The 17164-nt window shown below is 27.7% G+C and overlaps 1 protein-coding gene across 1 annotated transcript in view; it reads right to left on the reverse strand.

Moving 5' to 3' along the window:
* LOC107437704 (RAB11-binding protein RELCH homolog) overlaps nt 1-17164 on the reverse strand; it is a 38889-nt gene that overhangs the window by 13644 nt on the left and 8081 nt on the right. The window contains exons 6-13 of the mRNA XM_087151877.1: nt 16573-16691; nt 13981-14235; nt 12012-12192; nt 10256-10368; nt 8411-8501; nt 3596-3667; nt 1743-1883; nt 1483-1647 (exon numbers count right to left, since the gene is read on the reverse strand). Of these exons, the coding sequence (XP_087008003.1) occupies nt 1483-1647; nt 1743-1883; nt 3596-3667; nt 8411-8501; nt 10256-10368; nt 12012-12192; nt 13981-14235; nt 16573-16691 (1137 nt within the window). The remainder of the gene's footprint in view (nt 1-1482; nt 1648-1742; nt 1884-3595; nt 3668-8410; nt 8502-10255; nt 10369-12011; nt 12193-13980; nt 14236-16572; nt 16692-17164) is intronic.

Below are 17164 nucleotides of genomic sequence, written 5' to 3' on the forward strand. Positions count from 1 at the left end.
AAATTATTAGTTACATAATTTGACTTTTAAGGCTTCTAAACACTAAAAGTAAGCATATATCCTTGTGGACACTTTTAATACAAGACTTAGTTAAGAACAGAAATTTCATGATCATGCTTTCCTGCCAATATTGCTTAATACAGAAAAGGTGAAATAAGAAAGAAATTTTTTATGAAATGTTGTAAAGTGGCAGGATAATTAAAATGTTATAAAGCAAATGCTATAAAGAATATTCTGAGATATTTATTGAAAAAAAAAATTATACAAAGGGCAAGGGACAATATAGTGATTAAGTCTTTTTTATTCTCGAGATGATATTTTTAAAACTTGCATTGTTTTCAGATAAGTACAATATAACTTTCTGAAACTAATAAATTTTTTCTCTCATATTTTTTAAGAAATAATTAAAGAATAATTTTACAACTTCAGAAGTGTTTATATCATACATTTCTCATACTTCTCAATGAAATTTAAAGCTCCTAGAGGTTTCAGGGACCAACATTAAATTACAAACGGAAAATAGCGTTTTTAAACACCCTCTGCCAAAAACTGTAAGAATAAAATTGTAACTCGTAACAATGATTTTAGTTATTATATGCCATAATTGAACAAATTTTTGTAAACCAAGTTTAGATACTTATGGAGATATGGATTTTTTTATAAAAATTTATTTCTTTGGCTTAGGATTTATTGTTAGAACTCTTAAAATTATTGAATAAAATTAAACAAAACTTTTAAAGTAATTTAAACTTAATTCGAAAATTATTGCTTTAAAATTTCAGAAAAATTTATTTAAAATTGCAAAAGAAATTATAATTAAAGTACCATTTTTCTTAATTTTCCTTGATAATCTCTCTTTTACTCTTTTTGTCTTTGTTATATTGTATATATATTTTCTTGTCAATGTTAAAAATAATTTATTATTGATTTTCAATTATTTAAAATTATAAACAGCATTTTTCCATTATTAGAAACATTAGCTATAAAAATATTGCAGTATTTATAATAATTTCATTAATAATAAAGTACTTAAAAAATTAGATTTTACTTTAAACAATTAGAAGCTACAAAATACATTGCTACAAAAAATACATCCAATATTTAGATTAATATTATTAACCAAGAAGCAGCTAAAATCTTAAAGACATTTTGCATTGTTAGCTTTAATATGTTTTTAACTTGGAATTTAAATTTTTTTAAATATTACATTGCTTAAAATACATTTTGCTATAAAAAATAATTTTATTTATATTAAGTTTGGGATAAAAAAACTTAAATAGTTTTATTAAAAAATATAAATTAAAGCTTTTCAAGCTATATAAAATCACAATTAAAATTATAAATTGGAAGAATATCAATATATGTAAGTTAAAATTAATATTCAAAATTTCTTTAATAATTTCTGCTAAAATAAAATCAGAAAAAGAATCATTTATATGATAAAAAAAAAAGGTTTTCTAAAAATATACAAGAAATACAAACTTTGAAATGATTCTGTAAAACTGACATCACAGATGGAAAAAGTTGAGATTCTAAAAAATTAATCTCCAAAGCCCACATAGCAACTGAAGGTAATAGAACACTAAGACTAGTTTCAACAACATTTAAGCTCCTGTCTTCCAAAGATAAAAATAGTAATTCAGATGCCTGAAAAAAAAGTTAAATTTGGTTTAATTAAGTTGCAAATAAAAACATGTGCCACATTAAATAAAACGTAAACTATAAACATAAATCAAGCATACTTTTGAGAATTTATCAATGTCTTCAACGTATAATAACAGTAAAGATAAATTTCTTATTACAGTTTCTCGAACAGCATCATCTTTGTCTTCCTGTAACATTTGTTTTAACATAGAGAGTAAGAGAGAACTTCTGATGCCACTCTGTGAAGAAAAGAAAAAAAAAGAATAATCATTTCTTTTAATAAATGAAAATACAGGGTAACAAGAAATAATTTAGGATAAAGCTTAAAACCAAATATTTTCATCATAACATGTAAATTCATTTTTAAAAATGTTATAATTTCTTAATCATAATAGCTATTTTTAAACCAGACATTCTAATAGGATTCTAATACTACACACATAATTTATATCTGATTATCTTATCTCTATATTTTTATATTTTCTGACTGTCTTATATAACTTTCCTAGGCAATCATCTTTAAAATTTTTTTTTTTTACTTTAGGCTGCATTTACTAACAACTTATAAATTTATTACAAAGGAGTATATTTAGAAATACTGAGGACTTATAAGGTTTAGCACATAATTTATATCTGACTATATTTTCTGACTGTTATAGCCATTGTATTTACTTGACTTGAATACAATGAATTTTCTTGTTTGCTCCATCTTGGAGACAAGGGTTTGTGCTAAACCTTGTAAGTCCTCAGTACTTCTAAATATACTCCTTTGTAATAAATTTATAAGATGTTAGTAAATGCAGCCTATAACAAAATTATTTTTACAACTCTGGATTAAGGCCAAAGATGACCTTGGAAAACTTGTAAATATGTCAAAAGTAGAGTTTTTTCCCTGTTTATTAGAAAGCTTAGTTATAATATTTTGATAAGCATTAAAATTTTGTATTTTACAGGTCCAAATTATTTCCTGTAGGTCAATATTACAGACACGTAAGAATTCAGAATAAAAAGTAAACCCTTATTAAAAAATCAATTATATCCCCCTCATTTATATTGATGACTACTAAAAGGTAATATATATATATATATATATATATATATATATATATATATATATATATATATATAATACAAAAATTATAAATACTTCTGTATTAATAAAACCATTAAAACTCTTTCGTTTTCATGAAATGTCTTTGTTAAAGAGTAAGCATAGAGATATTCTATTTTGGGAATTCAAGGCTGAAAGCATACCATTGAATATAATTAGATTTATATTTCAAAGGAGGAGTTATTTTTAGAATCTTGTCCCTCTTTCACTTCTATATTAGGAAGCATTAAATGACTTTCCATAATGCGTAGAGTTACAAAGGTATGTACGACTGGATCCCGTTTACATCAAAATCTGTAAGTATTTAATGCAAGACCGATGGTTTTCATATGTCTCTTGCTGAATAACGTGTTCCACAAAACATCTGCCGGTACCATCCGGAGTTTCGTCCACACCCCCTCCCTTGTGGAGTGGGAATGTGAACTGTTATAACCACCAGACTACCTTTAAATAAACATTTTTAGAACTTATTATGGCTTGTGACTGCATTATTAAAGATGAATACAACAATGATAACAGGGATGTAGCCCTGTATCATTGGAATATGAATAAAAAGTATTTTTATGGGATGATGGCTAAATTTTGCAAAAATGGCAAAGAGAGTGCATCAAAAGGCAGGCAGGGTGGGTCGCTCTTCTAAAAACGTTTAAGAAGAATGCTGAATCTGGAAACTTTATGCCACATACCAGCTAAAAAACTATATTAAACAAAATAAAAAACAATCAGATAGTCTGTTAAAGTAAAAAAGGGGGCATGCTCTTAAATTATTGTAACAACAACAACAAATGTTTTCATTTAAGCTGCAGGGCTTGACAACTTAATAAAGAATTTAATACTTACCAGCACAAAAGGTGCTAAAACACCACATGATTCAGCTACCAATAGCCTTCGTTCCACATAACGGTGAGTAATCTAAATTAAAAATTATTCACAATTTTGAAATTCTTACTTGAATCAATTTTGAAATTCATATTTGAATCAATTTTGAAATTCATATTTGAATCAATTTTGAAATTCAATAATAACAACTACTATACAAGTGATAAAAAGCAATTTTATAAGTAAATGTGTAATAGTTAATTTAGTTTCCATTAAGAAAAATTGTAAAACTAATCATTACTTTAAGTCAAGCAACAAGAATTTAAAATTTAAAAATTACTAAAATTTAAAAAAAAAAGACATTTATACCTCAGAGATAATGAAATAGTCTTTGAATTGTTAAAATTATTTTTGCATGTAAAGAGTTGAAAATTTTTAATTGGTTTAAACGCTAAATAGTGGAAATATATTTTCTTTTTATGAAATAAATAAAACTAGGAGGATCCGCCCCCTGCTCGCTAACCCCCGAGAATTGCTACGCAATCCTATGTGGTTCACGTCGTGAACCATGGCTCGCTGCGCTCACTCGCCAATGAACACAATGTTCTAGCACAAAGACATAGTATATTATCATCAAAGACATAGTATTGTACTTATGTAGAAGAATTCTATCAATGTTCTTATTGGCTTTTAAAAAATATTATTAGCTATTTAGATTGTACATGGTGAAAAAATCAAAACATATTACAGGGTTCCCACTCTATGATGAGATTGAAATTCAAGGACTTTCCAGGACTTTTCAAGGACCTCAACAAAATTTTCAAGGACCTTAATCTGAGACCAATTTTAAAAATTATTCTCTTCTATTTTACTAGAAGCAATAATGCTTGTTGTGGCAATAATTAATTTCAAATATAATACCTAAATGCTTTGCCTATATAGAGAGAAGAGAGTATATGTATTATGGACTAAAATTTATATTTTTTTAAAAACAACCCTACTGGTTTTACATATTAATTCACAAAATCATTTTCAGCACAATCTATAACTAATGGTAATGAGGTGTTAATGGTGAAATCCTTTAATCCTGTGTATTTCCATGTGAAGGCTGCATGAAAGACAGAGCTAAATCTTAGGTATTCCATATTCCATGACTATTCCATAACCCCCTCCTCTCCTCTATTAAACATCGTTTCTGAAATTATTCATCCATAATTTACACAACCTTCTCTAAATGTTATGCAGCAACAATTCTTTCTGAAAATAAAAATTAGAAGGAACATATCCCATTTTCACCATGTTTAAAAGCATTATTCGTTATGTGTAATCCACAATTGCCAATGAATATGACCTGGTGGGAATATTTCTCTTTTAATTCACACTGAAGCTTCTAATAGAATTTCCAATTGACATAGGGTCCATCCATGGATAATTGAAGCATTTTAGAGAGCTTTTAACCATCAGCCATACATTTGTAAAAAGAGGACAAAATATTTTCTGCAGTTCCATGACCCATAAATTGGGAGGTAAGATACTTAGTGCAAACTTTATTATCAATTCCTTACCATAATGTCCATCTGCTTAGATTGTAGAGACTGATTTAACGTCTCATCAAAGAGTACAGTGTAGCAATCAACATTCTTCAGCTCATTTATAAGAATCCCTTTGAAGTATAGTGCCAATCCAAATGAGCCCAAATAGGCTCACTTTGTGGCACTACAAAAAAATTGTCTCGCTATACAGCTATCAGCAAACATTTTGGAGAACAATTTACTAATCCCTTCACAGGAGTTACATGAATAATTACTAGTGATGCACTTCAGACTCCAGAGAATTTCAGCATCAAGCACATTCCTTTTGACCACATAAGAAGACAATGTTACCTTAGCCACTAAAGTTTCTGTTTCACATGGGGCACACGATGTTGAAGGAGTATTTACACCAGATGAATTAGATGTTGATGTCTTTGGAAAAAGAGAACTCAGGGCATGAGACTGCTTTTTCGTTTTACCTTTCTTTCATGAGTGATTTCAGAGCAGATTCTTCCATTTTCGGGATATCGATCTCCTTCATGTATAATCGGCACTTGGCTCTAAACTTCTTTTCGGACATCGATAAAATCCATTCTTTATAAGCTTGATTATCCATCCATTGGGGATTAAAATAGCACTTCCCAGGCATAACTAGTCTAAACTACATAACACAAATACGAAGTCATGCCTTTGCGAATACGCTTTACAATAAAGTTTTGAAATGACGCAAACGTAAGGACAAGTGCGGATGGTAAAACGGCAAATTTATTGAAAACTACAAGGTACATATTGTTACGAAATTCGAGAGTATTCCAGTTTCGATAAGAAAAAAGAAGATCTAAGCATATGCGACAGAAGATGAAGTGGAGTCTCACCCCGAACGCATTGATTGTCGGCTGTGCTCCGCTCGCTTGGCAGACACCAAGACGCTAGGCCCGGTTAGAAACGGTGGCGTTAAAAACCACATGAGAGAGCTCGGGAACAAAACCGAAAGAACGAGAAAGATCCGCGGGTGTTTTATAAAAAGGCCCGCCGGCAGTATTGGACAAATTCAAGGACCTATCAAGTTTTTCAAGGACCTAAGACGTTTTTCAAGCACTTTCAAGGACCTAAATTTAGCAAAAAAAAGTTCAAGGACTTTCAAGGACCGTGGGAACCCTGTATTAGCAAAATAAATTATCAAATATTGCAGTTACTCACCTAAATTCAACTAAATGTGTATAATAAATTAGTTAATGCTAGAAATTCTAAAAGTTTTAGAAAAAAATTTTATTATTTAAAAATATAAACTTTAAACCCTAACTTTTCCTTGTGAGATAATAACCCTCAAAAAGTCTTTCATTTTCAAGAGCACTAAAATTTGTTTTATCGCCAAATGAAATATTTTCTGGTGATCAGCATTATTGAAATCAATTTCTATATTAATTAACATTTGAGATAAAGTACATAACATTTTAGAACAAAATAAGGATGTTTTACATACAATAAATTAAAATTCATGGCTGTTAGCATTACCCGAGAAATACCACGTGGAGGTCGCCATGCTGCATTTCTAATCGGGGAGTTTTGATTTTGGCAGTTCCCCTTGCCTACTGCCAATAGAAGTTTCAATTAAATTTCTTCCAAAAAACATTTTTTTCTGCAAAGTTCTAAGAAATTAACACTAAGCATTTAGAATTTCTTTGAAAACACAATTATAGATTTGGCATCTTGGAGCAATTACTGAAAGGCTGTCAAATGACTTAACTCTTGACAGGCCAACATAAAGTTGTCCATGACTAAAAAGTTGTTTAGTCAATACTAAACTGATTTTCTCAAAAGTCTGACCTTGTGACTTATTTATAGTCATGGAGAAGGCCAGGCTAATTAATTCCTAATTGAGTTTAAATTAAATATTATCATGTTTTTAGAGCATGAATCTGAATTGAACAACCTGATAATGCTCACTCTGGTTATTGTTTCCGTTTTTAAAAGCGCTATATGTTGAGCCACCTCATGTGACATTTTTAGCAGCAATCATTGGTCGATTTTCTAACGTTGCCATTCGGGGAGTTGTAATGAGGCTTTTTTTGGTGCCGTGTAAGAGAAATATATATATAGATGTTTTAAAAAAAACTCTTTTAGTAATAAAAAATATTATGTAACATTGAGTTGACTATATTTTTTTACAGAAATTATTTTTTTTTACATCAAATAGTAATTGAAAATTGAGAATATGATTTCAGCAATTTAGATAGGCCTGTGAAACCATACGCAGTGTCATTGATTGTCAAGTCCCCAAATATAATTATTTGATAAACACTTAACTTGTTACATTATAGTATTTTAGAAAATTATCTACAATAATAAGAGAGTTTGTCTGTCTCTCTTATAATTTTAGAATGGTCTGTACTAGGGTACTGGAATTCAGACAGCTGGTTCAAGGGGCAATTTTAGTCCTTAATTCTAAAAATTGTTCCCAATTTTTCAATAGACCAATTAGGAGTAGTGTGTAAAAATTTTTATTTCATAGTTTTACCATTATTGCATAGTTAAAAGATAAGTATGTTGTTTTAATTATTTAAACATTAACACAAGTGATGTTTGCAAGCTTACAGCTCCATTTCATCAAAAACAAGTTTTGTGTTTGCTACACGTACTTTTATAACTATTTATCTTTCATACATGTCAGTTAAGCATAATTAAAACAATGTGTCGTTACATTGTAAATGTTTTGAAACTAATTGTTTATTTTGTTCACAGTTAGACTTTTGAAACATATTTAGATAAGTTTAATAAGTCTAAGTGGTAAGGGGAATTAAAAAAAAATTAATTTATACAATAAAGTTTCAATTCAACAGGAAAATTACATGATTGTGGTTAATCTTGACTATTGTGTTGATTTCGATCAACATCATTTTTGGTGCCGAATGATATTTAAAATTTTTTTATTTATTGATGAGTTGAACTTTCTCCCTTGATCATAATCTGTAAATCCACAGGGAGAATAAAAAAAAAAATCAAAGTAAAATTTTTTTGAAGGATTCTACTTTTTAAAATTTTTATAGTTTATGTTTTTCAGTTAAGTACATGATTGAAAAATGGATTGATACAGTTTTAAATATTGAAAAATTAATTAGTAATACCTAATAAAGAATTATATTATTTTACAAATGTGAACTCAGTAGTTGCACCAATGCTAACAACTTAAAGGCTGAAGCAGATTGAAGAGCGCCTCAATGGCTCCAGGTTATAGAATTCACTCATTAATATTAAGGATCATTTTTAGATATAAAAACAAAATGAGAATCAAAACTAGTATTACCTGTTCCCAACACTGTGGTAAAAGTTCGGCTTCAACTCTTGATGGGCCTAAGTGTTGTGCAATAGTAACCAAGCCACTTAATATCATATGTCTAAAAAAGAATTAAAGTGCAATGCATTAAAACACAATTATTCTAAATAGTACTTCAACTATTAACTGACTAGGTCACTTTAATATGATAAATCTAAATTATTAAGAGAGAAATATATTTTTAAAAAAAATTATTCGAAATTGGTATTCCAAAACTTTATTTTGATGCTGAATTGAAAGAGCAATAATTGAAATATTTAAACCAGATTAAACAAGTTTTTCAATTTATGAAACAAATAACTATTTCATGCTATTAGTTTTTTCTCCATTACAGTAATATGTTTAGAAGAACAATATCTAAATAAATATCTTTTAATCCACATAAAAAAAATTGGAATGGAAAATGATTATCATAAGTTTAAAAGATTAAGTGTCGTAAGAATAATTATTTAAGGAGAAATGCAAGTTTTCCAAAAAGGAAAAAAAGAAGAAAAAAAAGCATTAAATTCGTTTTTAGAGTATCTACAAAAATTTTGTTTCTATATTCCTGAATTTAAAAAAATATTGAAAAATCTTCATATTTATAAAAATTTAAAAAATAAATCATCGAAGTAAATTACCTTATTTCAAAATTAACATTGGTTTATTTTTACTAATAATATATTGGTCTATGCACAAAAATATGAACTATTTTGAAAATTTTTACTTAATGTTACCTCAGATAAAGGAAATGGATACGGATAATATATAGAAATGGATTTGAAATTAGAAATATTTGTAAAAGCTATCATTTTTTGTTGAATTATTCAAGAGTTTTTCTAAATATTTACTTCTAAAATAGTCTCTTTAATTTTTTTAGAAGACATGCAAATAATTCTAAGCCCTTCCCATTTCTTATTTTAGTTTTTATTAACTTTTTTCCTCCGGCTAACTATATAAAAATACAAATTATTTTTTAACTTCATCAAACTATTGATTAATTATGAGCAAAACAAGTATGTAGATGTTTTGGTCGCAGAAGTTAAGCAGAAACAAATTAAATTAATCAATAAATGAAAAGAAAATATTCATTAAAAAAACATAACCTGAAAACGATTATAATTTATGAATATAGTATACTTTCATTCCAAAGAATGAAAAAAGAGAGTCTAAAAGGCATTTCAAAAACATTTTAATTCAACATAATAAATAATGCATCTAATGAAACTTATCAAAAATAAAACAATCTCATAAAAGTAAAATTGTAGAGAATTTGCGATTTTTGTTTTCGCTATGTTTGATTTGTATCAATCATATCTTTTTTCTTCTTTTGTTGTATGGAAAAATATTTAATTTGGTGTGTAAAAACGTTGAGCTATTGCAATGTGATACAATACAATATTTGTATTTAGTGCTTGGAATTTTAGAATTTTTATCAATGTTCAACTTGGCGCAACACTTGCTTTCTCTGTATGAGAAGGTGATAGGAGCCATGGAGGTCCTGAATTCTGATATCATCAACAGAGATAAGAAAAATTGCTGTGTTTTAGGGGTAGGGCCAATTGAGATTTTAAATATTAATTACAAAATAACTAGTAACTCCACTAAACTAAAGTTGGTACCTAACTAGTGTTTTAGGGGTAGGGCCAATTGAGATTTTAAATATTAATTACAAAATAACTAGTAACTCCACTAAACTAAAGTTGGTACCTAACGTCAAAAATAGCATAAAGTTTTTTTTTTTTTTAAAAAAATTCAATTTAGACAGATAATAAACCAATGTTTTAAACATATCAGCAAAGCAAAATAATAAATGAAATATTTGAATATATATACCTCTGTTCTTCATCAGGTCTCTTAATGAGATTAAACAAAATATTTAAGAGTTTATCACGCTCTTTTGTATCTGGATGGAGAGCGATGGCACAGAGTATTAACGGTATCAGTTCCTAAAAGAATATAAATAAAGCATGAGAAGAAACGGCGATTCAGTAAGTGGTGAATTATTAATAACGCAAGAGTTTGTTATAATTTTTAGAAACAAATAATATAAACTCCATTGAACAAGTATATGAAAAAGTTCATTTGTTTTTCTTTTCAGATAAGTTTTATTTTTATTACTTAAATTTAAAAAAAAATTTCGGAGAATTTCTTAAATTAAATATACTTAAGAGAAAGGAAAAAAAAAGCTGAAGATTAAAAGGACAAATTCATAAAAAATGGCTTAGAATAACAAACTAATTAAGTAAACATGAATAAATATTTTTTAATAATTCCTCATGTTTAATTAAGCTGATTTATTATTCAAAACGATTTTGAACATGGGTGTACATTAAGTTCTCCAGCAATGTATTCCTCCTAAAAGTAGTGACCATATTTCGAAAGTAGTTTGCATTGACAATATTAAAAAAAAAGTAGTTGTAGTTAAATACATTTGCAGGAAAGAAGTTGTAGTTCTTGTTAATTAAAAAAAATTATAGTTTTTCCAATCACTGATTGAAATATTTGTTTTAAAAGTAGTGAAACCCATTTTTTTTTCAATAGAAGAAAATTAGCAACATAAACGAGAAACCAATTTATTAAAAAAAAAAAGCTTTAATATAAATGATTCATTAATTTAGATATTTCTGAGCATGCACATTTATAATTAAATTGGTTTAATAAAAATATTTGAAAACTCAACATAAAGCAGTTATGTTTCTCATAATTGTAACATCTTCTGAATAACATACTTTTTTAATCATTCAGAGTTCACATTAAAATTCTCAATCTTCATAAAAACTTTAAAAATCCTTTTTGTATCTCCTAGCAAATTCCTATTCTGAGAACTGCTCTATTCGAAATCCATATGCCATGGAAATCATTTATGAATCATGAAAGACACACTTTTTCATTCTTTTTGAAGGAAATATCACTAATTCATGACGTCTTTGGATGGTTTCCTTATTTTTTAAAATCGTTGAAAGAGTAATAGGAGGAATTCCACATTTTCCTGTTTGGATTTCCTTCTAAATCCTTAATAAACATCTAAGCTCAGAGTTTTTAATTTTCACTTATGTTTGATTCATGGTGAACGATTTTAAGCTGCAAATAATAAATGGACAGCTGAAGAGAAGGAGAAAGTACTACTTCAGATGTTGTTTAGAAAAATCGATTCCTTTGATTAAGTGACCAAGGCACTGCAACAATGCTCAAAAAAGAACACAGATTATCCACTTCTCATTTATATACTCAGCAGATGTTATTCAAGTCAAGCGTGAGGGAATTTCATTTCACTTCGTTGGTGGTCATTAAAGGAATTGGCATATTTTTAGCTTTGAAATGTAAGACATCTTGCTTGAAAAACAAATCAACTTAAAGGGAGAAACGTCGAGTAATTGGGAAAAATTAACAGGGAATTAAAAATAAAACGCTCAGGAGCGAAAAATTGAGTTGAGGAATATTTGAGTTATTGTAGTTTGATTAATCAAAAATTGATTATATTTATTACGCATCATTAATATTACAACTCCAGAGAAATGAAAATAATCATTGAAAGGGATATAAGAGTTGTGAATAAAATAAAAACTTCTACAATAAGAAAAAAACTCACCTCTCTTTTAGCCAATAATATATTTGGAACAACATGTGGCAAACAACGAGATAATACTGTAACAACACTTTCTTCAGTACTTCCAATACCTGTAACCTCACTTATGAGACGATTGTCTTGAGCAATTTTTTGAGATAAACAAAATCCTAAAAGTGTTTTCTGAAATTCCTCAGGAACAGTTCTAAAATTTAGAAATAAACATAAATGTTTAAAAATAGAAGTCCTTCATAAGTGCTGAATTTCAAGGGCATAAAAAAAGAGAATTGGCTGTTTTGCAAAAATAAATAATCAAATAGTATCACTTCTTTCATAATAAGTTTTACTATTATTAATAACTATAAAAAAAGTTTTCTACCTGAATGAATAGGAAAATTTTAATACTCAATATGCAAATGCCTTAATTAATATTCGTTTCATGCAATGTCTAGAACTCATATAAATGTGATAATAAATACAACATTACAATTAAATTTTATGGAACTAAGCATAAAAAAAATACAGGTAAAAACAATGCGGTTATGAATTAGTGACTTTATAATTGTGAAACTAAAATAAGCAATTGAAATTTACAATAAATAGATAAAAATTTTGACAAATAGGCAGGCTGATGGGATTTATCAAATAATAGGCTTTTTAAATTTGGTTTGATTATAATTGAATAGATTTAAGAGAAATATTCCCTAATATGTCCTCTTAAAAATTAATCAATAATTCTAAATTAATAAATTTCTGGAATTTACGAATAAAACAAATCTTTATAAAAAGTAACATTAATAACATTATGAAATAAACTTTCAACTTTATTTATATATTTATATATACACACACATCTTCCAGCACAGGATTATTGATATTGTCACAGCATATGCAGATTATCTTCCCCCTCTGATATTTTTTAAAAAGTTAAAAATTTAAGGCTGAAAAAATGTTTAAAAAATTGATAGAAAAAGAACTCAAAACTAGTAAAAATTAAAGATAAAACGAAAAAGAAATTATTTTTTTTTATCTTCATTTATGAAAAATAAGGATAAAACCTTCTATTAATTATGATATCAAAATGCGTTCATTCACAAAACAAGTTCCAGGATAATTTTTCTAGTTTATTGTTTTTTTTTTTTGTCTACAAAGTACCGGCAAAGGTAAGGAAATGAATTTCATTTGAATAAAAATTAAACAGGTACGAATTAGGGAACGATAAGTTACAATTACAATAATTTCTTCTTATTAAACAAAAAGATTTCATTTTAATCATATAATCAGCAAGTTCATCCTTTCTTTCTGATTTTTTTTGTAACGTCTGTTTTTTACTTTTCATTTTGACTTCATCTGACTTTGAAAGATGTAATAATAATTGCAAAATATTGAAATTAAATTTGAAATATAAGGTTTTTGTGTATAACTTTATTACATATATGTTAGATATGTGCCAAATATATGCTAGATTTTTACGATAATAATCTCTTTGTAATTTGTTGAAATCACAGACAAGTTTGAATTTTTGTAGAAAGTGCAGCAGGTTGACTTTGTAGATTCTGACTACTGGTATATAGAATATGTGTGTATATATGTTATATTAAACACATATATTTAATCATTATAAAATTTTAAGAGTGGATAAAAAGATGATAACATGACTACTGATAATTAAATAATTGAAGTAACATATTTTATTAAACTATAATACTATTATTTTAACTTTATATTGTCATAAACTTTATTTGAAATACAGATTTTTAATTTTAATGTTAAAAACTGCAATGCAGCTCATTCTCTGAGACAGGGCAATCAATCAGGTCAAAATCTCAATTCAAACTGATCAGAAAACATAATTTTATTACCTATTTTTGCTCCAGATATTTAGGACAGTAGTTAATAATGTAAGATTTTGTTGTAGAAGGTTCATAATTAAATGTCATATTTCAAACTGCAATGCAAAACTTACCATAATGAGTTCGAAATATACAATTACCTTTCAGATTTTAGCTCAGGTTCACTAGAAATAGAGCTTGTGGCAGATAATTTATGATTTTTTGTGTCATTAAAATTATCAGAAGAGGACTTAAAAGGAGGAGAGTCATTCACTATCACAGGAGTATCATCTTGTTGATTTATAAAAACATATTCTTGAGCATCCGTGGAATCTAATGATTTCTTATCATCTGATGAATTACTGTTTTTTCCTGAGAAATCACTGATTGGATTCAGTTTTAGTACTTGAATTTCTCTGTAAAAAAATTAATTTATAAAGTAAAATAAACTCATTGAACAAATTTATTTTAAACTATCTATTTTTTAATAAGAAATCAGTTTTAAGAATTTTTGAAGCTGGAAAAAATCATTTAAAACAAAACATTAATATTAAAAAAAAGACCTATTTTTCATTCTTATAGTTCGAGTCTCGATAGTTTTAGTTTCTTATAAATCCGAGCTAGTGTAAAAAATTAGTCTTGTTCCCAAATGATGACCAATGCACACACAACACGTGTAACGATTACTACAGTAAGTTTTTATTGTTGTTCTTTTAGTAATATGCCAATCTCGCAACCCCAAAGCCAACGCAAGAAAACCCCCTCCTAAAGAAAACTGGTACATATTCTTCTTGCCGGTTAAAGGGCTTGTTTAAGGTCAAGGTGAAAAGGGGTGTTAAATAAACTTATTAACTCCTTTCTGCCTCATTTTTTCTATTCACTTCTTTTCCCTTTCATTGGCTCGGACACTAAACATTTATCCGTCTCCACTACATTCGTAAAATAAATCAGTGCGGAATGAAGTCTTTAGCTTTCATTTGTGCAAGCAATTGGAATTTTTAGTCTTGCTTGAAAGAATTGCTGAATTTTTAGTTCGTTGGCAAAACTGCATTTTATGATGAAAAGTAAAAGGAATTTCGATCCATTGAAAGTGAAATTGGAAATATTAAAAAGACTGGAGAAAGGGGAACACAGAACCTTAAAATTGCAGCTGAATACTGTGTGGTTAATGTCACTTTTGCAAATTGACCGAACATATGTAACTTAAAGATGTCTTCTGCTGACAAGTGCTCTGATTTATCTTTGGACAGTAAATCATTAAAAAAATCTGATTATGAAAAGACTGGTGAGGCCTTTTTTATGTGGTTCACACAGTGGAGGCAAAAATATGCTTCCTTCGAGTCAGATTCTTAAAAGAAATAGCTTTGCAGTTTCAAAAAGAATTTAAAGAGAGGGTGATGAAAACTTCACTGCCAGTGTAGGCTGGTTTGACAGGTGCAAAAAATGATATTGTATAGTAAGCTTGAGATCTGTGAAGAAAAGCTATCTATTGAAATTCTTAGATGAAAAAAAATCTGCTTTGCAAATCTACCTATCTTAATGATAGATACTGCAGGTTCTCATCCAAATGAGGATGAACTAAATTGCGATGGCATCAGTGCAATGTTTTTGCCATCAAACGTCACAAGTTTAAAACAGCCTACAGATCAAGGAGTGCTGAAAAAAAAATTTTTTTTTAAAAAAGAAGAAAAGAAAAGCCGCCATGCAGTTTTATAAGTTCAAAATATAATAACAATTATTTAAATATAATATAAAAATTCAAAATATAATAGCTGAAGACAACAATAGAGAAAAATGTTTCCCTGATAATAATTCTCAATGTTTGTAACAGTTTTTAATTTCTATTTCAATGAAACTATAATTCAACTTAGTATTTATTTCATATTATTCACAGATTATATGAAAGCCTGAGAATTTAACTGTCCAATATAAAACTTAAATTTAAGACTATTATTGATAGAAAGATAAAAAATTTACATTCTACGCATTAAATATTTTCAAATTTATTAGTAGTCTTAATCGTGAGCATGTTCAAAATGCTAATGAACCTTATTTATATAGTATGGGTTCCACCAAGAAAAAATTGAGCATTTAGGGTTCTGTTGCTAAACGAAATTACGAACACGTTTTTTAAAACAGTTTTTGTAGTGTTAGTTGAGCGAAAGATAGTTTCAATCAATGGACTAATTCCATACAGAAATGCTTCAAAATTTCCTCAAATTTGACTCTGAATTTTATCTTTAACTGTTGAAATGGTTGAAGACAAAATTAATGCTTCAAGAAAGAATTTTAGTACTTATAATCAAATAGTAAACAAAAGAAATTTTAATTGAAAAAAGGAAAAGAAAAAACTAAAGATGCTAAAAAACATAGACAAGTAGCTTTACAAATCTAATCACATCAAAGGCTTTTTACCATGAACGATGGTAGATAATCCTGTAATTTCTAAAGTAAGAGGAATCTGTAAAAGTTCCCCCATTTCAGATAAAAATAGAAAACTTTTGTGTATTATGATTAACATCAAATCAAATTCTTTAAAGTTAAAAACAAGAAAAAGATAAAATAATTCATTTTTTTGCAGGTGTAAAGTAGATTAAGATTTCTTTTTCTTTTTATGTGTGAAATTTAGAGAACTATTGTAACTGTGTAATTTAATTTCTTCCCCCTTAAAAAATGGGCCCCTGAAATGTCCATGATTTGAAAAATAGCTTAAATGCTGGTATTAAGCATTAGAAGAGTTGTGATAAGTTTACCTTTTCAAATTCTTTAGTTGTATTTCAAGATTTCTTTTTTCCTCATTTATCTTCTCCAATTCATTATTTTCACGCATCAACTTAGTTATGTCTTCCAGCAGTTGTTTCTTTTCTTCAGACTAAAATATGGAAAAAACAATTATATATAAGGAGTCCAGCTAAAATACATCCGATTTCAAAATAAAATAATACTAAAACAATAACCATTAAAAAGATAAAGAATATATATTGAAAGCACAAGTTCTAAAAATTTTATAATTTTTAAAATTTGCTATAAAAATTTCTAACAGAGGGAAATTAAAATAAAGATTAAATTTAACTTGAAAACTGTAATTTGTTGCCTTATAATTATTATCTAATCTGTGATATTCCAGAACTAAAAACACGTTGTTTTACTGAATACAAGACCTTTTTTCAAGGTCACTTTTTACATTTTAGAGGTAGATCTGAATTCTTTGTGCTTAGAAGCATTTTTTTCAAGAGATTCTGTATTTTAAATTCTGCATTTATTCTGTACACATCACAAAGTGTTTCATCACAAAAAAATTGCCAATTTATTAAAATTAGAATAGCAATTAATTCACTTAACTTT

This window comes from Parasteatoda tepidariorum, chromosome 9 (assembly GCF_982258835.1).
Source record: "Parasteatoda tepidariorum strain Cologne lab strain chromosome 9, Ptep-v5.0, whole genome shotgun sequence".
Taxonomy (NCBI): Eukaryota; Metazoa; Arthropoda; class Arachnida; order Araneae; family Theridiidae; genus Parasteatoda; species Parasteatoda tepidariorum.